Genomic DNA, 25,277 nt, shown 5'->3' with positions numbered 1-25,277 from the left:
CACAGTTGAGGCTCAAAATGGTCTGTCCTTGTGGCTTCTAGTTCATAATTATCTATGCAAAACGGTCACGAAGCATTAAAGACATAATTTGTGCTGGAACATTGTCTTGTCAGAAGGCCACTTCTCTCACAGTGACAGTTTACTAATGGTGTGTTGACCTGAACCACTGCAAATGATAAATGGACTGCTGCACTATTAAAATACACGATGGTCCTACTGATGTATTTGCAGGATGGGGACCTGCAATGTAAGTGTGTTCTCTTCCAACGTATAATCCACACTATGGATGCAGAGCATGTGCTTTCCATCAAACATACCTTTATCTATGAAGTTGCTTTCAAACTTATGAATAGATTCTTCTTGATTTCCATTTGTTTTCTCTTATTTGTAGCAGAGCACAGTTTTAGTTTTTTTTCCACACTTATGTTAAAATCAATGATAGTATGACTCAAATGCAGGAATGGGAAGCTTTAAGAAAAATACAGCTTTAAGGCTGTAAAGCTGGCTTGGCAAAAGTGATTGAGGAGGTACGGTGAGGCAGAGCTGGATGAGTTAAGACAGGTCAGTTATGGAAAACGAGTTACTGGACTTTACACTTCTTACGTATGTTGCACTTGTATTTGAAATGAGAGAGCTGTATGGAGGCCAATTGCAAACGCGTACTAATAAAAATCTGGGTAGTTCTTTTTCATGTCTTATGAAATTACATTTCTAAATAAGTGTATTTGAGAATGCTGTTGGAGTGTCTGTACCAGATACTTTCAAGAAAAGTAATTTCCATTTCAGTCTTCTCTGAGCTGACCTCCTTGATGCTGTGTGGACGCACAGTGTTATTGAGGAAGTGACAAGTGTTAGATCAGGCTTGCATTGACTTGGGAGTTGGTTGGGTTTTAGGCTGAACAGAGCAGCACCTCTGTCTGCCAGTGTGAGTGACCCCTGTTGTCCTGGCCTGCAGCTTTATTTTCATCGTGTTAGTTTGTGCAGTGTGTCCTTAGCATCCACGTAATCCTATGGGGTGTTGATGGGGGCAGCCTTGCTTAGGCGTCAGAGATAATCCATGCAGAAGTAGTGCTCTTGAAACCCGTGTTGCAAGCCAGAGCAACTGAGCAATGGCTGCAGAAGTGGGAGGTGAGAAGGATCCCTGATTCTTAAGTACTTGTGTCTCGAATGGTCAAATTATTTACCGGATCCTACTGGTAGTTTCTTCTCTAGGAATGTCAGGTTTGTGCCTTCAGCTTGCAGCCAAGCAACTAATCTGAGGCACGGTAACTTAATTCCTTTTCTGTTAAGATCTGCCTCCAGCTCAGTGACAGTACAGTTGCTAAATAACCACTTCACAGTAAGCCAGAGAGTTTTGGAAATACTTAACCTGTGCAGTGTTCCAGTAGGGAGGAGTGCTGCACAGCCTGTCGGCCCAGCGCTAAGCCTTCGCTTTCCAAAGTGCTGTGCTTGCACTTACAACTTAAGGTCCAAACACTCTGTGGTAAGGAAGTTCTTCCTACAGACGTACTGTAGGGTATTTGCAGTGTGACTTGGTGGCTGTCAGCAGTGTGCTGGCTGTGTTTGGAAGCCAGAGTTCAAGAACTGCATAGCGTGAATGAGAAGCTGTGGCCACAAATTCAAATGCAGGAAATTCTATTTAAACCTGGGAAAAAAACTTCTTTAAGGGCGTTAGTCTGGCTGTAGAGTTGCTGCACTTGGAGCTGCTCAAACCCAACTGGAAATGACTCCAAACAACCTGTTTTGAGCAAGAGTTGGACTACAGACTTGTAGAGTCCCTTCCAGCTTCATATAATCTGTCATAATCTCATAGTAGAGTTAATATTGTTCCATGCAGGTTTCTTCCAGGGCTTGTACATTAAGTAGTCACCTAATGTAAGAGCTGAGGTAGACATAGACATCGCTGGTTTCTGTTAAGAGCTGTGTCTGAAGTCTCTCTGTTTATTCTGGCATGTGCTAACTGCCAAGAAGTGTTATCATCCCGATGCTTATTTTATGATATTGCAAAGAGTTTGTGTTGCTTTAAATGTCTTGTATGAAGACTTTTTAAAAATGTTTTTATGTAACTTTTCAATCCCGTAAGATTCCATTTCTCCTTTTATAGTCACATGCAATCCTTTAATCCCCTGCTAGATGTTGTTGGCTTTAAGTGTTCAACAAAATGTTCAGAGACATCAATTTTTGTACCTGCTCACCTTATCCTGACCTAGCTTATTAGACTATACATCCTTAGTCCTTACTTATGAAAGGATACTACTTCAAACAAAAGATTGGACGTGACTTGAAATGTTACATTTCTCAAAACAGGAAAAAAAAACCTTTTTTTTTTATGTCTAAATTATAGTTTTTAACTCCTCTGGCTATTGAATTGATGCAACTTTTGTCTTTGTAAGCGAAGACACTCCCAACAAATAGTAAATTCTTTCTTGTAATACTTTGTTTCCTTCAGCTGCTCATGAAATGGTGTTGGCTTGAAGCCTAACGCTGTTCCAAGACAAATATATCTAGTTCTATAGTGATGTGAGCTAAGCCACTTACATAACTAGACTGTGACCTACCTGTTTGCCTGCAGTGTGATGAAAATTCATTGACTTCTCCCATGTTTTTGGCACGTGCAGAAGTGCTATCAGGCAGATAGCAGAATTATTTTCTTTTAAATGAAATGTGTAGGCATATAGCACTAATCTTTACTGAGCAACTATTTTTAGGACCCTCGCTATGTGGAGCTGATGGTAGCTTACTGATGTTCGAATTCTTTTATTTTTCAGAGCTGTTGAGTCCCAGAATGAGGGACAGTGCTCCCCAGTGGACTCCCTGTGGCGGCGTTACAGTGAATTTGAATTACTGAGGAATTATTTGTTAGTTACTTACCCACATATTGTTGTTCCACCTTTGCCAGAAAAAAGGGTAAGGAAGGTGTGACTGCAGCTTGCTTCATGTTGCTTCTGATTTGTTTGCCATTAACACTCTTCTTTTTAAATAGGCTGACTTTGTTTGGCATAAACTATCAGCAGATAATATGGATCCAGACTTTGTGGAAAGAAGAAGAATTGGCTTGGAAAACTTCTTGTTACGCGTGGCTTCGCATCCTGTTCTTTGCCAAGACAAAATCTTTTATTCATTTTTGACACAGGTATAGTAAAATGATGTGCTCCCTAAATATGTATTTCTAGTGATAATTTCTTTTCCTCTCTTTCCTTCCATTGATCTGGAGCTTGTTCACTGTTTAGGGGAAGGATAGACAGCATGAATACACTTAAGGTGGAAAAGGCTTGTATGTCTAAAAGCATCTTAACGACCTGTTGCAGTTGTACAGTTGGCTTTCAAATGGACATTATGACTTTATTCCAGTCTAGTTAGGAGGCACCTAAGAGAGAATTCCCACCCCTTTAGAGCATCATACTGACGAGTTAACGTGTGTTGGTTGGGAAAGCTTTTCTAGAACTAAACCTGAAATAGCATCATATGTGTCTGCCAGCAGAGAAAGTACTAGCTTCCAATTTGCTTTTTGGAAGCTTCTTTGGCTTTGCACTTTGAACTGTGATCCATTCCTGTGTAATCCCGACAGTTGTAATCTGATTGTTAGCCAAAGCATTGCATTCCGCAGTTTGCAGATTTAGGAGTGTCTTTGTTCTGTGTTTTGATCAGAGATTCCCAAATAGCAGCCTGAGTAGGTATGTCTGCACTAGCACAGCTAATTGTGCAAACGAACCTGAATGGGTAGCAACATGGAAGTGGTGATGGAACAACCATTACATGTGAACAAGAGGACTGTGTGTACGTGGTGAACAGACGACATCAGTCATTGCCTGTATGTTCTTGGTATGTGCTCTCCCTTAAGGTTTTGAGGCAGAGCTTAGCATGTAAGCAGAACGTAACAGTATGTTATTAACTCATTCTTGAAGTTAGGTGGGGAGGGTGGCTGAGACAGGACTCAAGCTTTCTGAGGACTCTTCTGTCAGCTTTGAGATAGTTATGGTACAGGGACTTGAGAAAGCTGTGGCACTCTTTAATCATTGTAACAGTACCTTCTTTTTCTGTATTTTTAGGAAGGTGGATGGAAAGAAATGGTGAATGAGACTGGATTTCAGTTAAAGGTAATTATTGTAAATGTCTAGCTTGTAACTGGGCTACACGCACTTCGGTATGCACGTTTTCAACTAGCTATGAAGGACTTCGATGTTAAAATGAGTTAAATGCATAGCTTAATACTTTTTAACTACAAGACAAAGGTCGTGTTCATAGCATGTAATAGGTAAGTGTTCAGTTGTCAGGTTCTGTAGGAAGTTTAAAACTTACTGATGCTCAGTGCTCAGCCTTGTAATTCTGCTAGTAGTGGGAGCTGTCATCTTTACAAGCTTTCAACTAATGAACTTGAGATAATTGCAGTGCTTTTGTATGTTGATGCAAGCAGAGGAGTCTGAATTGTAGAACTTTACTAAAAAGGACTAAGACAGGTGAATTTGGTGCCCCTTACCTGTTTAACAGAAACGTGTCTTATAGTAGGGCTATCCACATTGATATCAGTGAGCTGATGCTGGACAGGATGTGAATCTGTGGGAAGCTAACAGATTGCTGGGCTCAGCCTGGAAAAGTTACTGTGTGGGGACAAATGCTGAGCTTTTGTTCATTGTAATGTGATCAAATCATGAAATCACAGCTCTATTTTTTGAATAATGAGAGCTGAAGAAAATTACTGGTGCTCTTAACCTCAGTGCCCAAGGAACTTTGTTACTGGTACTTTGTGACAATAACTTTCTCCTTTCATGGTAGGGCTCGTGTTTTGCTAGTATTCATAGTGCAACAATGCTGTTTTCCTAGTCCATAGACCTTTATTTCGGCTACAAGCTCAAACTTTCAAACGAGTTCAGAAAGTTTGTACTGACAGTATATGTTCAGGAGTGCACACTCTGGGAGGAAGGGAAAGAAAACTTTCTGCAGAGTGCTGAGAATACTTGCATGCTTGAAAACACATTGTAAATCTAATGAAAGATGAGCTGCGTCCCATTTTCCTGCTGGTTTGCATTTTGTATGTAGTTTTCCCTTTACAATTCTTTCCTTAAAGAAAAGTAACTTTTTTTGCAGAAATCTGGGGAAAAGCTTCCTTTCTTTATTCAATATGCAAAGTGTAAATAAAGCAAAGTGTAAATAATAGTTATTTAGCATGATGGTAGAGGACACGTGTGTCAAAATGGCTTGCTGTATGTGTAGGACTAGAATCAGACCACTGGCTTTGGCACTTCTGCTGCCTCTGCTGCTGATGCATTAAAACAGGATGTGCATTTTGTCCCGAAGGGTTTGAACCAGGCCAACTTGACTTTAAATTAGGCATTAATGCAGTGTAGTTGAGCATGTTATAGTTGAATGTTGACATTAGAGGCTTTGTTTATTCTGCCAACTGTATCATTTAATCACGTCTTTTCCCCCCTTCCCAACCCCCAGCACTTAATTTTATTCTTCAGGGGATTTGTTACTTAGATCCTTTAGGAATGAGAAAGCAATGGCAACCTATTATTTCCCCCCACTCTTTAGTTTACTTACATGCTTATGGTGTTGCAGTAGGAATACACTGAAACCTCTTTGATTGTACTTCATTTGGTGGAGAATTACCTCCAAAATGCTTGTACATATTGATCTTAAATCAAGCTTAAGACTGGACAGATGTTTTTCTAACTGCATAACAGTGTGGTGCAAATGCTCGTGAGTGGTGCGTGGGAGTTACTGTGCTGTTAATGGCAAGAAGGAAATAATTCAACCTAGAATGTTGTGTGCTGGCAAGGTCTTGGTTCCTTCCTGACAGTGCTTTTGTACTTACTGCACTCTTCCTTCAGAGCATTTCATGGCTGTAGCAAAAGGCAGAAACTTGCCGTGTAACTGCTATGTAGGGAGATGATTGTTTTCAAGAGTAAACCCGCTGTGTATGCTGTCCCAGCAGACCCATGTGGCTTTGGTGCTTGCCATTTGAACATAAACACAATGTGTGTGCAATGGCTACCCACAGGGTATGGCTTTAATTAATAGCAGCATAACTAGGTAGCTTTTGAACTGCAAGAGGACGCGTGAGGATGACAAACGGGTACATCTGAACTACCTGAAACCTGACTAAGGTGTATGATGACCTGTGAGGGTAGATCAGTAAAAGTGCAAGGCCATACAAGCCCTTGGAGCCCTCTAAATAAATACAAGTTTGAGATGGGAGCTGAAGTTACTGCAGCATTCTGTGTTCTTTGTGCTTCTCGGTGCTTCGACTGCCTTCCCTTTGCAAGGTATTAGTAGAGGAGCACTGGTTTTAGCAGTGACAGTGAACTTGTTTTATTCCAGTGTCAATCAGTCTTACGGGTTTCATTCACTTAAATTTCAGTTTGTGGATGACTTTGTTTGATTGCTTGTGGAAAGACAGACAGCTAAAGTTAGCAAGCTGCTGTTCTGATACAGGACCATGGTGGTGCAGAAGTTTTTCATCAGTAGCTCTCACCACAGTTGTTTTTTCCTAAACTTGGTTGCTGTTCTAAGTGTCTTCCACATATGGAGGTGGTTCCAGGTGAAAGGAGTTTGCGCTGATGTTTCAATGCAGTTATTTTCTGCTCAGGCCACGTGCAGTGGGAGGTGGAACAGTCTCAAGGAGGGCATGTCTCTTCAGTGGACCTTGCTGTGAAAGGGCCCTAAAGGGGGGGCTTCCCTTCTTGGTTTGGGAGAACGCCACGTTCCATTCCCTGTACAGTTCAGAACAGCTCTTTAAAATCTGCTTTGGCTAAACCAGTGCACAGAATATTGCTGTGTCATTTACTAGCAGTAACAAGTACTGCTGAGGTAACTTACTGCTAGCTGTTGTGGCACCAGGTAGAAGCGCTCTCTAGGAAATCTTGAACGCCTCACAAGATATGTTGCTTATTGGTCTTTCAGTAGACAGAAGGATGTTTTGATCAGAAGTAAACTTCAGCCCTTTCACATAGCCTGTGGTTTTCATGCAGTATAAATGAACACTGAGAAAGTTGCATGTGGAATGCCCAAAAAGCTGTGATCTGGGACCTCTGTGGATGAGACATCCCAGCCTCATCTGCATTGCTATCTTTTATTTAAGAGTGAATTCCCATTGCACAGTTTTTTCAAGTTCAGTTAAACTTAAGAACAACCAGACAGCCAAGCAAATAAAACAAGCAAGCAGGGAAAAACAACCCACCCACCTTCTTAGGGCAATTCTCTGCTGTTGCTGCAGTCATTAGTAAAACAACAACACAGAAATTGAGATAGCTAATTACCTTTTTAATTAGGTGTGAACTTTCCTCTGTGGAGAACTATATATGCTATGTTATAGGAAAGAACACTGCATTAAAAATAGCTCTACTCTGATATACCAATTACATATTTTCTCTAAAGCAACTCATAAAATAAGAGAACACCATGTATGCCTTTGATTTCACTGGGGATCTGTTCCTAGCAATAAAGAGCGTACAAAGGTCACTCTACCACTGGTTTTATTTGGTTTGAAAGATATAAAATAGTTTGTCCATATGGTCTTATGTTACCTAATTGCTTCATCTAAAAAGAATGTAGGGTTGTGTATCTTAACTCCGTGATTTGTGTAGCGTTTTAAGAAGGAACTATTTTTGTGGGATTTAGGATTATACCAGCTTAATGCTAGTGGATACTGTTTGCACCCAAGTTCACACAAATATCTTGGTTTTCTACTTCTTATTACAAGATCTGACATGCAGGGCAGCTGGTGTCAACTTGTTCGGTGTCTGAAGATTTAAATATGCCAAGAAGGCAAGAGTTTTTTTTTCTAATGGTGCTGCCAGAAGGCTGAGATTTTTGTCACTGGAATTTAATTGCATTAAATTAACAAAGCTTTTTTTCCCCTTTTTCAGGCAGATTCCAGATTAAAAGCTCTTAATGCAACATTCAGAGTGAAAAACCCAGACAAGTAAGATTCCACATCCTTCCTCCCTCCCTTTCCCCTTTTCAGTTACAACTGTAACTTCAGATGACAGACTATTCTATCTCCTTAGAATAAATTCAGAGAAGAAAAATGATCTTTCTGCACCTTAGTTCTAAACAGAAACTCAATAAGGAGGCAGTATGAATAGATTTGATACATCCTGCTGTTAGAAGCAGGAAAATGCCACTGCTTCATGGAAAATGAGTCCTTCCTTTTAGCTAGATTAAAAGCTTGGGGAGGTAAAATAAAATAAAAACACACAACACCAGACCAGAGAAATAACTTCTCAATATTTTTTGCTTTCAATGAAATCTTTCCAAACATGAACAGAGTACACATTTGATAGGAGTTCTTTCCAGAAGTCTGCTAGTGTACAGATGCATGTGTCTAGATGCATGCGTGCTGGTGCTGTAGTTCATAGTTGTCTCCAAACTGCCAGATTTCACAGATGCTTGTGGAGGTCTTGAGGTCATTTCGGCTCTGCTGCAATTTGGGATGCTTGGAGACAGGCACTGAGAGCAATCTGATGGATCAAAAAACTGGTCGGAAGGATAAGGATGAATAGTGGAAGGATGATCAAACCCTCGGTGGTGTGAGGAGGTTAAAATGAGTGCCTGCATATGTAATAGTTAGAACCATTAGTAAGCAGCAGTAGGATCAAGGGATTTTGCTGACTTGCATTTATAAGTGTTAGACACACCTGCAGAGCCCTTATAGATCGTTCTGCTCTCCAGCAGTGGCAATAGGACGTGCTCTTTAGGGACAGGACATGTGCCTGACTTTGTTGTCTATTCTCCTTATGCTTCCCAGTACCCATGGGCACCGTATCAAGGATGTTAGAGGGTACCTACCTTTCTGAACCTCTTGCTATCCATTGGCAGATTTCTGTGCCTTGGTCCAGGCCCTTTTTGGAATTTGCTGATAGTGTTTATTTTTGCAGCCTCCTGTGGCAGCAAGTATTTCAGCAAGTATTTAATGCATATGAGCATTTGTGAATGAGGTCATGGCAATAATAGGTGAAGTTGTCCCCACGTTTGAGTCCTATATCTTTTTTATTTGTGAGCAGCAGGAGTTTGCTTTCCCTTCTTATGTGATGGGAAAACTTTGCCAGTAATCTGCCCATAGGTGAGAAAGGCTGGTTAATACTGAGATGAGAAGTTTACTGCTATCTTTCAAGGCAACGTTTCAGAAAGCAAAGCTGTTGTCGAGATATGGGTTGGTAGAAAGCACGAAAAGAGTTAATGCAAGGAAAATAGGAGGAAGGAATTGTAACAAAAACAATCCCTGAGTATCTGACTTCACAGTGCTTGAGAGATACAGCACCTGCTTTCTATTGTGTTCTGCCACCTACGCAACCTCCAAATTGAACACTCAGTTACAATGGCAAGCTATTTTACAAGTTGTTTAATAACCGATGAGCGTATCCTGTATTTGTTTATTAAAAGGCTCTCCCTGACTGCAGCATGTGTGGCTTGACAGGAGGCACAGTGCTTTGTTCTGCCTAGCACAGTAATGCCTGAGCTGCCTGCAGTCTGACTCCTTACCCCTTTACATTACCTTTGATGCTCGTATGAGTGGGTGGTAAAGAGGCTTCAGCAAACTCACCTTGCAAAACTGATGGCACTGCTGTGTGGAGTGTAGGTGTTCTGCCTATGTCCAGCTGCCTGAACCAGCAAGGGTCCAGGTGAGGAACTGCTGCAACTGCCAGTTCAGATTGTCCCATGGTGCTGTGGAACTGCACCCTTAGCTTAAAGCAACGTGAGGAGCTTTAAACAGCTGAAGCGATGCTGCTCTTGGAGGTCAAATGCAGACTGGGAGTTAAAGCTCCTCCTGTGTGAAGCAATAAATATCTTTTCTGATAGAGCTATGTACTGATAAAACTTTGGCATTCTGATTGTCAGAGGTGAATTTGCAGACTTTGTCCTACAGACCTCTTTCGAATTCACACCCATCCTCTTCTTTTATACTTTGTTCTCCTTTGGTACAAAACAGTAGCTTTCTTCTTGGTGAAAGATTTCTTTAGAAAACACTACGTTGTTTCCTAAGGCAGACTTCAAAACCAACAAAAAAGCACCAAAACACAAAAACCCCCTCCATCACAAAACAGGCAAATGGTGCTGTCCTTGTAGTACTGTCTTGGCTGATTTGGAGAACTACTGCTGAGTAAAATGCCCAAAGTGAATAACTTGTATGGAAATGTCATCTACCGTAAATGAAATACTCTTCTGTGCCATTACCATAACATCTTTCTGCATACAAACTTGTCAATTTCCCATACAGAGTTGTGGGCTGATCAGTTTGTCGTTTGTATCTGAAGCTCTGTTTGGTTGCTTAGTTCTTAAATACGTGGGCTGTTGGTAGTGTTGCAGAACCAGTAAAACCAAGGGAAGAGAGCTAGACTTGCTTCAGCAGCTGAGTGCCAAAACCACGTCTTGGTTCACAGCTTCTTTTGTTACAATACACGGGGAAGTAAATGTCTCTGTATGTGCCTCTTCAAACTCAGTTTGGAAATTAGGTGTTACTATGATTATTTTTTTACAAGAGATTTCAGTAGTGCTTGAGCAAATGCTTGAGAAATCAACATTTGATCTGCACCACCACCAACCTCTTAAAAACACGTTTTCCTGAAAGTTGGCATTCTTAAGGCTCAGTCTATAGGAAACACTGTGCAAAAACCAGTTTCGCTTTGGTTTATGCTGTTCAGAGACAATAAAAAGGCAGCTTGATCCTAAGGTGATTTTTTTTTTTATATGGGGGAGGTATTGGTGTGGGAGATGATGCATTGCTGCTGGAGTCCGGGATGCTGGAAGTTATTCTGGGTTCCTGACTCTTGCCTTCAGGGAGTACAGCATTCCTAAAAGCTTTCTTGCCACAAAACAGAGTAAATAACACCTTTCATTGTCAATTTCTGGAGTGGGAAAGGGAGTCTTCCCGAGCTGTGAAGGCATGCTTTTTCATCTTTTGTTCTTAGTTCAATTATTTCAAATATCTTCACTGTTTGTGTCTGCAGCTGTCTGACACGCTGCCCTGGTGCATATTTTATAACGTGTAAACTGAAAAGATTGCTCTCAAAACCCCACTGCGCAGATCAATGACTATTTATTTTTCCCATACAGTTTCTCTGCTGGCTTTTAAATCTTTTTATGTACTTTAACCCTGTGTGTGTCACAGTCTTATAAAAAAAGATGCTCCTCGGAGATCAGAAATATTAGAAATGGTAATAAAACTTCTACTTCCTCAGCGTAGGGAAGGGTTTTCCAGGTGAGGACTTCCTGGCAGGGGAAGAAGTGTTAAATGAAAAACCCTGGAATTTCATACTTGGTTGCCCAAAGCAAGTGATGTGACTCATTTCAGTAAGGCCTCTTAGCCACAGACTATCCTGATGTACAAAACCTGGCTGTATGCATGCAGAGGGGTTAAAGTCTTTCTTTCAGTGTTTGAACATCAACTTGGAAGGCTAACTCTTCAGTCTCCCATTCTTTAGTTCTAGTTGCATTCTTCCATGTTACTGATCTGCTTATTTCGAGATCACTGTACCTAGTAAGCTAGGTAAAGCTATTTCTGGCTTTCTACCTAAATGAAATAGTTTCTTGTTTGCTGCCTGTTTCCAGACTAAGTTGTGAGTTAGACCTGAGTGTAACAGGGTGGGTTTATGCATGCAGAAGTGTCTGCTGCTGTGGTTTAATTGGTTACTAGTCACTAGCAAAGCTGTGATAATTGACTCGGCTTCTTAATTACAATGACCTAAGTTGTATCAACTGAAACTAAAACCAAGGGTTAATTGGGGTTGCTGATAAAATGCTTCTCAGCAGTTGCAGGCTGGCAGTGTGCACGTGAGCGCTCAGTGAGTTACCTGACTGGTTAAGCTGTGCTAACTTGCTTATAGCCACAAGCAGGTCCAGTTCTCAGTAGGGTTTCATGCACAGCTGTTACAGTTCCACACAGCTGAGCCTTCAAAGCATTGTGATAATGGGGGAAGCATTGTGAATGCTTCCCCGTGCTCCTGAAATGCTGTACTCAGTGCTGGCTAGATAGCAGCTGGAAATGGAAGTTCTTTTGTCAGGTCACAAATGTGAACGTGTTGTTATTAAACAGTATGGTTCAGCAGATTTTGGGTTTCCAGTTATTTTAAGCTTTCCTATTCAGTAACACTTGCCTTTATAAATCCCATGAAAAAAACTTAATAGCAGTGATCTTGGTTAACTACTTATCTCGTAAAATGTTATCTCTTAAATTGATCTGAACTGCCAGCATTTGCCTATCAAAACTAGTAGTCAGGCAAGCGTTGGGGTTGTTTGTTTTGGGGGAATTGAACTCTGCAACCACTTCTTTAGGAGTCTTCAGCTAATTTCACTTCAACACACAATCCAGGCTTCAATACAGTCTTGCTGGTGGAGCGTTGTGGCTCTATCTTGCATTCTGTGAAAGCTTACTTTCATGATGGCTAATGATGTACTATCTGTTTCCTGCTCCCAGGAGATTTACTGAACTAAAACACTATAGCGATGAACTGCAGTCTGTCATATCACACCTTCTGAGAGTCAGAGCTGTAAGTATTTCCCATGCGTGTCGTGACAAATAGTACAATATATACTTATAAGGCAGCATTTCTTGTTTAGTTGAGAGAAGTGGTGTATGTGTTCTGGAATAAGAACAGTTCTGACTGAGATCCCAGCTCTAGAGCGTGGGGCAGGAGATGATGAGGAGAGCGTTGCCTTTGTACAGGTTTTGGAGGGGCTGGGGAAGGAGTCCCATATATGGCACATTGGGGTTGACATTCGTGTTTGTAATCTCTCCCCACTGATGGACACATCTACAAGGTGTTTTAAAGAGGAACAAGATGCCTTTTTCTCTCAGTAAGCATGTTAGTTTGCAGGATGTCTGGGTTAGGAAGCGACCCAGAGCTCAGTTTTCTGGTCAGATACGTAGTATTTTGTTTTCCAGAGCTTTTAGTATGAATTGTGCATGCTTTTTTTGGCTACTTCTTCAATCTCTAAAGAATAACGTTCTTTTTAACGATGATAAGAATAATTATGTTATGCATCAAGATTCTCTATGGGCTGACAGTGGAAAAATATAATTAAAAGAAAGGCAGAAATAAGAAATCACAATTCCAGTAATGAGGAGCAAGGTACTGCCTTTTTACTGTGCTTAACAGGGATTTTGTTTTTGATGGGAGCTGTGTTGTGGAATTGGTTGGTAATTGATTGTCCTTTTGAGCTGAAGCGCTTGAGAGGATTAATCCCTGGGGCTCTACTAACAGTGCCTTTTCCTCAGAGCTGTGTGTGCATCCTATCTCTAGGGTGATTTCCTTTTCGCTGCTTTAACAGACCAGTAACTCTTACAGAACGTCAGTCTAACTCATTGGTACATCACAATTGGAAAGGCACTATTGGGATTACAAATCACACTTCAGAGCGTGCGTGTGATATTCTGGCATCGTTGCCAGCATTGTGGGACTGGCTGCAGCAGGTACTCTCTCTCCAAAGAGCTGAAACGACCTATCTAGTTGTGGCAATATGTTCTGCAGTGGAGAGCTTGTTTCCTTTCCTTTGTTCCACTGAGCTGGATGGAAAAAATCAAGTCACTTGTTTGAATTCTAGTGAGACTTTCCCTACGGTCCTGATGTCAGGGTGGATTGCTGTCCTGCCATCTTTATGTTAAATAAGCAGGCATGCATGTAAACCTAGCATTAGTCAGATGAAAGAGGCTGTGCCTTACAGCTGGCTATCAAAATCTGAATTAACTGATAATTTGCAGTCTCAGGAGACACATCCTGTATGTGAGCACTTCTGAAGAAATACTTTGAACATTGCTTTTCAATACAGCCTTGACTGTGACTTCAGTCTTCCAGGATTTTCTGCTGTTGAGTTTTCCTTTAGTGGTGGCTTAGATTAGGCTTAGGGCTAAACTCGTTTGCCTGTGTGGAAGCAATAAGACCTTAGCTCAGAGTTTGTGCGTGGGCATTCACAAAGCAGCTTCATTTTAATGTTCGTGACCAAAACTAACCTTAAATGTTTTAGAGGGTAGCAGACCGGCTGTATGGCGTCTATAAAGTTCACGGCAACTACGGAAGAGTATTCAGGTAAGAGTTCATCCCGTTTTTAAACGTTACAGGTATTCTAGAGAGAGTAGTAAGCTTGGTTATGTTTATCAAAAGCAGAACAACATATCTGAAACATTGAGAGGTCTGACTTGAAAAGTGTTGTCTCGCACTACTGCTGAGGCCTGTCTTGGATCTCTGGATCTGCTGCTCTTAGAAGTGGACACAACTTCAGCTTTTCGTCTTGTATCCCAGAACTTTGGGACTTTTGTTGTGACGTTGGCATTCTGTTTCTTTAGAATGCCACTTACTGCCTATTTTCAGGCAGTTTTTCTCTGAAAAACCTCTAGATTCTTTTAATAGTTGAAAACCAATAGTTGAAAACTCCATGCAATGTTAGTGACTTTTTTTTCTTAAGTGAATTTGCCAATCGTTTTTTGATTTATATGAGTGAATTGCATGCTCGAGTTCTCCATCTCACTGGAGAATTAAAGAATCTAAACTCCTGGTTAAGGGAAACCTCCTGCTTCTACACAGTGTTCAAGTGCTAAATTTAATTCTCTGGGTTAATGGATTGCAGATGTCTTTCTCATTGGGGGTTTTAAAGTGAAATTAGGTGTAGTTCTATAATAACACGAAGACAAACAAATGTCAATGTGAACAGTGGAACGTTTATGAAAAAGGACAAAATAAATGCATTCGGTGTAAATGATGTGAAATATAAGTGGACCCCTCCGTTTTTCTTGTATAAATAGCTGCTGATGTAATTCTTATCGCTAATAAACCTCATGAGGTTTCACAGAGCTGAGAGCACGAAGTTGCAGTGTACATGGGTGCTGTGAATGAGCCTCCTGCTATCTCTGCTGGAACCGATTCCTATGTGATCTAAATAGCCTCCTTAATGTAAATCGGGAGTTGCAGTAGTGAGGAAATTATTATTGTTGTTATTTTTAATGAGTGGAACTGAACAGAAGTCTACAATGGAAACAGAAAGCAGCATACACCAACTCGTTTCAGTAGAGGTAAAATGCTTGCAAATGTCAAATCCCACCTTCTGGTTTTTTGCAATGTGAGGCTTCTATCTGATAGCTGCCAAAAAGAAACTGAGCTTTCCACACTTACAACGCGAGGTAGATGAAACTCTGTTTTAGAAACCACCTTCTCTTTTCTTAAGTGACCCATCATTTAATTTTAGCTGTTTAAACAAGACCCTCTTGGCTCAAAACAAACTTCAAGCCACGTATGTTTGTTTGTCAGGACAACTTTAGGCAGCAGGGACAGCTGTTGAACAGAACGCCTTTGGTAGCCTCAGTGCTACACTGTCAGTGCTGCTGCTTGCAGGAAGAAAGCAGTTTGGCAGAGTCCAACTTTAAGGCAATTTCCATTCAGGTGTCACCTGGAAAGAAACTATATACAGGATGCAGCTTATTAACTTTCCTTACCCTTCACGTGTGATGTTGCTTCTCGTTTGTTTTTCAAACAGTGAGTGGAGTGCCATTGAAAAGGAGATGGGGGATGGGTTGCAGAGTGCTGGCCACCACATGGATGTGTAAGTACTGACTGAATATCTGATAGTTTGATGTAAGCCAGATGTAGAACTCTCCCTCTTTCCTCTCTTTTCCCTCAACCCAAAGTACATACAAGTAGTGTACCAAGAAAGCTGGGGGCACGTTTTTTTTAGGTGTACAGTGTTTCTGTGCTTGGATGCAGGCACAGTTCTAGTGTCCGTGTACTGTATTAAGTAGCTCAAAAGGTCTCAGGAGAGCCAGAGTGGTTTCTTTTTTATTATTATTTTGAAATTGTAGAAGCGTTTGGAATTCTTCCAGCCTTTCTTTTAAGCTACTATGCCAGAAACTGGTGGAATACAACTTTAATGTACTGCAGGCCTGATGAGATCCATTTGTTTTTGATAGCAGTATTTTGTACCATGTAGTAGATGGTACACAGATTTGGACCTAATCACAGAAAGTTAAGGAACTTAATTATTTAGCTCCAAAACTTTAATGGATTCTTGAAACAAATACTGTCTGGATCTAATAAAGTAGAGAATCCTCCCTTTTTGCATCTCTAGAGTCAGTTGGCAGAGCTGCATGAAACACAGCCTTCAAAATAAGAGTCTGATGCTTCATAGTGCTCACAGAAGCCATACTCCGGGTTCTTACTTTTGAGGTGATCCCATACAGTAAGTGGAACAGAACAACTCCTGACTCTGAATCTTCTTTTGTAGTCAGGTACTATTGTAAAGTAGCAACTCCAGCAAGAGATGGGAGCTGTTTGTCACTCCTTCGTATGTATCGTTTTACTTACTATATCCATAATGTGCTACTGCTGGTCTCTTGCAAGTCTAACTTAGCAGTCCAGTGACTGTTTCCATAACATTAGACTGAGGACTTTGTTGCAGTGGAAAGCTACTTCGTGAAAGTTGCCTGATAAACTTCAAGACAGATTTAATTATTCTTCATCTATCCCATGTGCTGTAGTCTTTACTTGATATTTATTTAAACTTTCGGGGAGTTATTGCTTAGGTTAATAATATGGAATACCCCTGGATGTGTGTTGTATGATAGGATGAGGCTTGCTAATGTGATAAATAAAAACAACTGAGTATGCTGAGAAAGTGAGTGACTGCAATGCTGGCATTTAAAATATGAAAGAAGAATATTCCTAGCCTTTGACCTCTGCCCTTTATGCAATGAATGAGTGACCTTTTATGTGTCCATCAACTGGACTGTCATTACAGGTAGAATCAGCCTTAACTGAAACCATGTTTTAGTTGAGGATTCTCACAGAGGGTGGGAACTTTCAAGACTTACTTCAGCGTTGCTCCTTAAGATTTTCTCTGGATTGTCGATCTATTTAGGACAAACCAGTGTTTAAATTTCAGCTTAGGCAGTCAGGAGTACAGTTTGTCATACAGGTACCTTGAAAACAAACTGTGTGACTTGAAAAATCCTGTCTAGGTACGATCTTTTTTGGTGTGTTTGTTTATTTTGGGAAAGTTGTTCTGCCACATGCAAGCTCTGGCACTTCTCTAAACTTAGAACTTATTTGAAATTGAAATGTGTTCCATCTGCTGTCCTGGGAAACCTAACCACTGTACTAAAATTATTGTACTTCAGAACTTAAAAATGGAGGGTGAGCTGCACGTGACCTGTGTGACTGCAGGACTTCTCAGAACGTGCATCTTTTTCAACAGCTTGGAGTTCTTCCTTGCTTTGATTCATAATGTGAATTTGGGTACGGCAGCTTTATCACAAGGAGACCCGGCATGCCTGTGAAAAGCCCTGCTATGTCTTTGAGTTCAGAGCATCTACACAACTTGTGCTTGGAAACTGAAATTCATATCTGACCAGATGAGTGTGTCTACCACCTTTTCCTCAGGCTCCACATCGTAACAGTTCTGCCTCTCTGAAGCCTTAGTTCACGTTTCCTTCTGAGCAGGACTGATGGTAACATTCAGTGCAAGTGTCTCAGACACCTCCCTTGAATTTCCAGGGGTCTAAATGACATTATTTCTTACAAAGCATGCCAGATTTTCTGTTCTCTCCCAGGTCATGTTACCAGTTACTGTTCAGATTGACTCTGCCAGTTCTTCCGTAGAGATAATTACTGGAGAGGCACCAGGAGAAACTGAAGAACTCAAATACTTTGCAGAAACTTCAAAGGCAAGAATGGCCCTCGTTAGCACTTGGGTTGCGATGCAGCGGTCAGCAGGCAAGCGTGGGCACGCACTCACAGCTGGGAGCCTGCAGCTGTGGGAATACTTATTTTTCCATGCCAGAGATTGTCCCAGTCTCAGAATCCAAACTGAATTGGCAGAAGAGATGAAGGCATTCGTGGTAGGATCTCATTTGTTCTGTTCATGCGTAGTGGTACGCGCTTTGTACTGCTGACTGACGCGGCATCCTGTTGTCACTGTGCCAAGTGAGATGGGCACATCTCTTAGCCGTGGGCCTGACCCTGCAGGTGTTTCTGAACAGTCATATTGGTTTGTGGAAGGCCTATTAAATGGTGTTCAGTTGGCAATATAAGATAGAAAAAGGAAGTACTTTTTGCTAATTTTAGTAGGCGGTGTCTTAAATGATGAAACTTGCTGAACGTAAGAGCTGTGGAGTTGAAGCCCTCGTGCTACTCAAGTTTTCTCTCTAAAAGGCAGAGTTAAACTTGTTTTTGCTCTGAACTGATATGCCTGACTTACACAGCAGACAAAGGAACAAGGAGCTGAAGGGCTTTATGTTCTGGTGTTCAGAACACTGCTGTGAGTTTTGTGTTCTCAGGCTTATGAAATAGCTGAATAACAATACAGGCAGCTTCTTAAATTCTGCTTCTTTGCTTTTCATCAGCTGTGATGCTCACATTTCTAGGCCTTAGTGCTTCCAGCCTTGCAAGGGTTCTTCTGCGTCGTATCTTCCTTTTTGCCTTGGTGCTGCTTCTTGACAATCCACTGAAGAAAAGGAATAAATTGTGTTCCTTTCCTGTAATAAAAACTACCTCATCTTCAGCAGGAAACTTATGATAAATCTTGTACTCATCAAAAGATTTATTGTAGTAACATCCAAAGAAACAGGCCTGCAGGAATGTTTATATTAGCTGATTCAGAGTTTAATTAAAAACAAAGGACAGAGGAAAAACCCTTTTTAGAAGCGTTTCGCTGTTTTACTTTGTGACTGGCCTTTCTGTCAAGCAGGTGTCCTCCCTTGTTACTGTCTGTGTAAACCTTAAAGTTTAGATTAAGGAACTTCCTATTTAACCACAGCTGTTTTTTCACCAGATACGCAGCTTCTATCGATGACATACTGGAAGAAGAGGAGCACTATGCGGATCAGCTGAAGGAGTATCTCTTCTATGCAGAAGCACTACGGTATGTGCAGAAGTATACAGCTCAAGTGAAAACCATCGTGCTTTCCTCGAACACGTTGGTGCTGAGTTTAATTTGATATCCTGTTCTCTAAGCAGCAGTGAATTCAATGTTGTAGAATCTTCACGTTCTCATTTCTTACTTTGCTTATTCATATTTCATTGCTGTATGGGTGGCGATAAGAATTTAGAGCTGAGATGACTAATAGTAAAATGATGGAAATGTTAAAATCTGGCTACTCTAGAAGATAATGCTGTTTATTCCTTTGGTTACAGTGTTTCCTTGGCTTCTCTTACAGTGGTGCCCCAGTGTGCAGGGACTTCAGCTTTTAATTACACCAAATAGAGCTGTTCCAGCTATTACAAATTTCAGCAGGTTTCAAAGTGCCCTGTATAGCTTTCATCTGCTGTACATTATTGTGCAGCTAAATGCTGTGGGGTTTGTTTGGTTTTTAGACTAGACTTACTAGGACAGTTCTCCTTCCCAAGCATGGATACAGAAGCAAATTTCTTTATGCAGTAAGATTGCACCTGGTACTGTTGTGCTCTTCCTGAGCTGGCTCTGAACTTCTTCGAGAGGTCCAGTAGTGCTGTAGAGATTCAAGTTGGTAAGTGATGGCTGCTGTCTGAGAACCCAGAGCACAAGTAGCCTCTCTTGGGAGACGATCGTGCATCCGGCAGCAGAGTAGGGATGCAGCCTTGTCAGCCCACACAGGACTGGGACTTAGTGCAGGTGGTCAGAGGAAACTCGCCTCTTTTCCAGATGAAAGGCACTGTGTGAATCTGGAAGCAAAGCTTCTTGTTTTGTTGAAGAAAATTCAAATGCTAAGAATTTTATGACTGACTGGGGCATTGCTTGCTGGTGTGACAGGCTCCGTCTCCGGATACTTCTTGTCATAGCTGTGATTTTTCTCAAATGGATTTTGAATAAAATCATTTTACAGTGATGTTCTTAAGTAGGTGGTAGGGCTCATATTGCTGAGAGAGCCTTGAAATGAGTCTAAAAAGATGATCAGAGGAGCAGAATGCTGCTGTACTAAGAGCTTTCTTTATACTTTGATCCAAGCTTGCTTAACTACAGCGATTGTAATGTTAGGCATTCTGTGATAAGGCTGTTGAGTTTGAGCTAGATAAATAACTGCATGTGCTGCCTGCCAAAGAAAGCATTTTGCCATTTGTAAAGTTTAAATGGAGGGAAACGTAGCAAAACAAAGTAATACATGACAGATCTTTCATTACTTTTCAGGGCAGTTTGCAGAAAACATGAATTAATGCAATATGACTTGGAAATGGCGGCACAGGACCTAACATCTAAGAAGCAGCAGTGCGAGGAGCTGGCAACAGGAGTGAGTCTTTCCACTTCCTTCTCCAGGATGGGTTGGGGTTTTTTTTGTTTGTTTTTTTTTTAATAGGGAGAGCCAAATTACTTAGAATGACATTTAAATGGCACTAACATGCTGGCCTCCAGTTATGAGAAGTGGCATCCTATGAGTTGTGGGCCATTGAGGTTTAAAAGTAACTTTGTTCCTGGTGACGTAAGCTCTCCCTACCAGACTTATCTTAATAAGTATTGAGCAAGCAAAGGGTTGCAGGAAATAGGACTCAAGCAAAATAATAGGAATAACTCTATTCTGGAGGTCAAAAATGGTAGGATTTCTGACAGGCTTCCTCTGCCTTCTGAAAGATGGATGTTACTGGTATGTGCTGCTTCATAAGTTCTGCTTATGAAGAGGATAACAGCTAAAAAAAACCCTACCACTAGTAACATGTATTTATAATACTGAACACAGTGCTGATTCGTCATGAATCTGTTGATGTTCTAGAGAACTCCTTTATGGCTTTTCTTTATTATACAAAATGTAAGACTTAAGTTCTTTCCTACTTCAGTTTGAGGAAAAACTGTTCTGAAAACTTCAAGGTATCAGTGGAAACTTGTGTCCGATCCATAGACAAGCCATAAGAACATCAAGTTAATTAATAGCGTGTGCAGGCTCCAGAGTTCCTGGGTATAAAAGCTGAGATAAAAGTTTCTCTTTAGCTCTGCCTCCCCACTTGTCTCAGCCTAATGTGAGCCACCATGCCTCCTGTATCTACCTGCCTACAAGAAACACTGTCCCATTTTCTGGTAGCTAAGTCCAAAGATGAGCTGAACATGTCGAATAAGCCCTAATAACTGGTAAAAAATCTCACTGTCTCACAACTGTGCTCAAGAATCCCAAACCTAGAGTGTCTTTGTTTTGTGGGTTTTTTTTTGTAGACTGTGAGAACATTCTCCCTGAAAGGGATGACCAGCAAGCTGTTCGGGCAGGAAACCCCTGAGCAGAGGGAAGCCAAGATAAAGGTTCTGGAAGAGCAGATACAGGAAGGGGAAGAACAACTTAAGTCTAAAAATCTGGAAGGCAGGTAAACAGGCTTTATTTTTTCAAAGGAAACAAGGCTTGTCTTAGCAAGTCATTGACTGGATGCTCTTAAAGGTGCTTGCATTTTATAAGTGTTTTTAATATATTTTTGGTGTTTATGAGCTGTCTATAAAAGCTCCTGTCAGCTGCAAGTTGTGAAATAAAGTACAGTACATGCAGTTTGCTTCTGGTCTGAATATATGGCTTATGTAAAACCTGATGACTTTCCCAGTTACTGAGCCCACTCTAATGGCTGACTTGCTTGCTTTCATGTTCAGTTAGTAATATGTTTAGCAGGTGGGCTTGTAGGTCTGCAGCTGAATAGCCTAAACTCAAAAGCTGATTTGCTTCGAATACAGCAACTACTTGGCTTATATGTATGGGTCCTAAGCTAATGTTCTGCAGCTTTTCGTATGGAGGACAACTGACTCCTGTTTGAAAGAGATTAGAAGTTCTGGCAAGCTGCTTCTCAGTGCTGTAATGAAATTTTCTTCAGGAATGCAAGCATAAAAAAAAAAAAATAGGAACCAGCATTCCTTAAGCAATGTGATTATGTCAAAACATGTTCATCATATAATAGAAGGGGTAAATGTGGTATCTCCTGATACGTTAGGATTAGAGCGAGAAAGATAAGCCTAGTTCACGAGCAGTTCAGAACAACAAGACATTCAGTAAATGCAATTTCTTAATCATTTTGACAGAAGTACTGGAGATCTGCTTTTTAGCTCTGGAAGTAATTTTCAAGTGAGTACTTGCCTTGTATATGCGATCCAGCACAAATGGAAGCGTTGGATTACAGGAATCTACCTCCATTTTAGTTAAGAAGCACTAAAGACACATCAGCTAACCAATAAAATTAATTCCTGAAGTTAATTGCCCACGGCAAATTTGCCTTGTAAATGTTGTACTTTACTGTCTCAAGTCCTGATGACAAGTGAGTTTTCATATTGAAATGACTGAGATTCTGACTTGACAACTGAAAAAGTGCAATGTTGTGCAAACTGAGTGTTAGTATGAAGATATTTAGTCATCCCAACAGAATCAGAGAAGTTTACTCTGAAGTATGCTGCTTCTATGGCAGTGATGCTTACTGTGTGTTTAAAAAAAAAAAAACAAGTAAAATTCGTGTGGAATTGGTTCTAGTTTAAAATCTAGTTTAAAGATGGAGAATTAAGTAGTAGAGCTAATTGTAAAATGAGAACTCCATGGGATGCATAACAACTATAGAACTTGGTTTGCTGACTGAAAGATGGTGCTCGTCATACCTGGAACTTCTCTGCTGTGGGCTCAGAGGAGGGAAGATGAGCTGAGGTTGTAAAATATTAACAGAAATAATGCTTTTAATTCCAGAGACTTTGTGAAAAGTGCCTGGGCAGACATTGAGCGGTTTAAAGAGCAGAAGAATCACGATTTGAAGGAGGCGCTTATAAGCTACGCTGTTATGCAGATTAGTATGTGCAAAAAGGTATGTTTGCCTTTATAAAGCCATATGCGTGTTTGTCTGCATACCCAAAGTAAGGCAGATATCATGTTGGCGGAGGATTAGATGCAAACTATCAACATCTAGGAGTGTAGATGCAAACTATCAGCATCTAGGAACGTTGTGGTCACAGAAGGTAGGAAGTCACTAGTGTAAAACCTCCCATGTATTCCATCCTACTCTAACTCTGTGACATGTTGACGTATGTAATAGGCAGTATGGTCCAATTCTGGTATGGTCTCTGCCCTGCTCTTGTGTGAGGTTCTGTGGGGCTTTTTGTTAAATCTTCTGTGGAACAAGAATAAAAAAAGTCACGTTTGCAAACCAAGTGTATTTCCACCTATTTATTTTCACATTTTTTCCATTATTATTTTTCTTTTTTTTCTTCTTAAATTTTAAAAGGGAATTCAAGTTTGGACGAATGCAAAGGAATGCTTTGGCAAGATGTGATTATCTGGAAATGAATTCCTCCTCCAAGTGTCAGAGAATGGAAGCACAAGTGTTGAACACCGATGTAAAGTTGCTACAAGACTTACGTATAAATCATGAAATAAATGAGTTGAGTGAATAGTTTTTCTTTCTGCTGATTGCAATTGTTAATAAAGGACAAAAAGGATATGTTGTTAAATGTTTAGCCCGGACTGCCACTACTGTGGCATGTTTTATATGTGGTAGCAAATAATTCAGGAGTAGGAGTTACTGAAAACTACAACTCTGTACTCGGGCAAAGGTGTAGGGGAAGTTATCCCAGAAAGTATGAACTGAACTGTTCTGTGAGACTTGTGAAACACCACGCTCAATACCGTGTAGATCACTTCCAGATGCCCTTCTCTCAGCCCTTGCTGTTTAGAATTAGTAATGCTCAAGGGTGCTTTGGTTTTTTAATAGGACACGCAGTTGTGTTCTCGAGGTTTACACCATCAGAGGGACAAAAAACTGAAATACTGTAATGCATAGGGTTCACATTTAAATGCCTTTGCATGCCCACAGAGAAATGTGCTTTTCCAAAGTTCAGGTTAAGCAGTCTTAAGCTCCTGAGGTGTTTGGAGCTCTCTACAGTAGAGTGTTGTACAATGGTTTGATACAATATTCTGCATTTACTGGTTCCCACTTACGTTTTGATATGGGCATTGATTTCTTATCAAACTACTTCTTGCAAGTTAAGGAAACTGGTGGTCCAGCTGAGCAGCAAAACCAAAGTCAGAGCTGGGTAAGAAGCAGATGCAACTTCTGCAACTTCTGTTTGGTTGTTTGGAACTTGTTTACACTAGGTGTGGATCTGGTCTATGGTATCTCTTCTTGTAACTGAAGTGGTTTGGTTCTGAAACTGAAATACAAAACCTGGTGCAATTTTCCTAGTACTTAAGAGTAGTGATGTGCAGAATCTGCAATGAACCGAGGTGTCTGTCTGGCTCTTGTAATGATGTTTCTGTGTATAACATGGTATCACCAGTATAACATGGTTTGTAGTTACAGGTACTTGCATTAAGTGTTTCCAGTTATGAAAAACACTTAGCGCTGTTTGATATTGGGCTTTTCCTACATTCCTAAGGTTCCCGAAGTCTTGTGGAATTCATTACACTTGATTGCTAATCCTCCAGGAAGCTTTGTAATATTCTGTTGGGAAGTGTATTTATTTTCTCTGGGTTGTAACACTACTCAGATCTTTTTAAAGAGATACTCCGGGAAGTCTTTAAAAGCTGTTTTGATAAATTATCAGTGAGGTAGTTACTTGACATGTCCCACGTTCCTTCTGTCTCCGTAGCATTTCTTTTCTGTAAAACCATTGTAAAGATCTGGTGTACACTACAACTCCAAACTGGGAAGGAAGAAGCTGGTTGCTTTGGTGTATGTTAGCTTTTTCAGAGCGTTTGACAGTGTCACTTCTGGGAGGTGATGTTGGGCAGAAGGAGGTCTCTCCATGTAGTACTTAGGAGGAGAAGTGTTGTTCCGTTTGGAGGATTGCGATATCCAGTTCCCATACAGGTTGAAAAACTCTTACATTCCAAACCAAGAAGTTGCACACTTGACGTGTTCAGTAAGCCTTCTAAAGGAGTGGTGCCTTAATACAATACCATGAGGCGCTCAGTAGGTATTTTTCATGCACTTTGATTTTTGGTAAATCTTTCTGGTGCCTCTTTCCATATTTCACTTGCTGTACAGCTTACTAAATGTATTAGTATGCCTTTTTTTTTTCCTTGCTAGTTGTACTAAATTTAAGAAGGGAACAACAGTTCTTGTAAGTTTTGTGCCAAATAAGCTAAATAAAATTGCTCTTTGATATTTTTGTTACGCTGTTTTTGTAAAAATGCTGTCTTTACAGTGCTGACAACTGTTGCTTGACTTCTTGAGTTTGATTCTTGGCCATCTTAGCTCTCAGACAGTCTCCAAAATTTGGTTTGAAAGTAGAGAAGTAAATCTTGCGCAACGAGTTGATTTGCCTTTTAGGTGAAGAACGTGGCACTGGAGTCTGAAATTATCTGCTTGTTATATGCCACTTTGAGCCCTGCTTTGCTTTTGCCCAAACAGGCCTAGCTGTGTGAGTTTCATACATGTCAT

At 40.7% G+C, this 25,277-nt stretch overlaps 1 protein-coding gene and 1 long non-coding RNA gene across 4 annotated transcripts in view; one reads left to right on the top strand and one right to left on the bottom strand.

The window, feature by feature from the left end:
* SNX4 (sorting nexin 4) overlaps positions 1-24,999 on the top strand; it is a 30,532-nt gene extending 5,533 nt beyond the window's left edge. For all 3 annotated transcript variants that reach the window (XM_004942954.5, XM_040703642.2, XM_046943767.1), the window contains exons 3-14: positions 2,769-2,907; positions 2,984-3,133; positions 4,050-4,097; positions 7,869-7,924; positions 12,416-12,488; positions 13,963-14,024; positions 15,466-15,531; positions 18,754-18,843; positions 20,086-20,185; positions 21,097-21,242; positions 22,589-22,703; positions 23,121-24,999. In XM_004942954.5, the coding sequence (XP_004943011.3) occupies positions 2,769-2,907; positions 2,984-3,133; positions 4,050-4,097; positions 7,869-7,924; positions 12,416-12,488; positions 13,963-14,024; positions 15,466-15,531; positions 18,754-18,843; positions 20,086-20,185; positions 21,097-21,242; positions 22,589-22,703; positions 23,121-23,168 (1,093 nt within the window). In that variant the 3' untranslated portion in view covers positions 23,169-24,999. The remainder of the gene's footprint in view (positions 1-2,768; positions 2,908-2,983; positions 3,134-4,049; positions 4,098-7,868; positions 7,925-12,415; positions 12,489-13,962; positions 14,025-15,465; positions 15,532-18,753; positions 18,844-20,085; positions 20,186-21,096; positions 21,243-22,588; positions 22,704-23,120) is intronic.
* Positions 8,219-9,752, bottom strand: LOC107053873. Its single transcript, XR_001467617.3, has 2 exons — positions 9,545-9,752; positions 8,219-8,553 (listed from the first exon to the last, which is right to left on the bottom strand). It is a non-coding gene; the product is annotated as an uncharacterized LOC107053873 (long non-coding RNA).
* Positions 25,000-25,277: the final 278 nt, after the last annotated feature.

This window comes from Gallus gallus, chromosome 7 (assembly GCF_016699485.2).
Source record: "Gallus gallus isolate bGalGal1 chromosome 7, bGalGal1.mat.broiler.GRCg7b, whole genome shotgun sequence".
NCBI lineage: Eukaryota > Metazoa > Chordata > Aves > Galliformes > Phasianidae > Gallus > Gallus gallus.
This window is presented reverse-complemented; position numbering and strand designations above follow the sequence as displayed.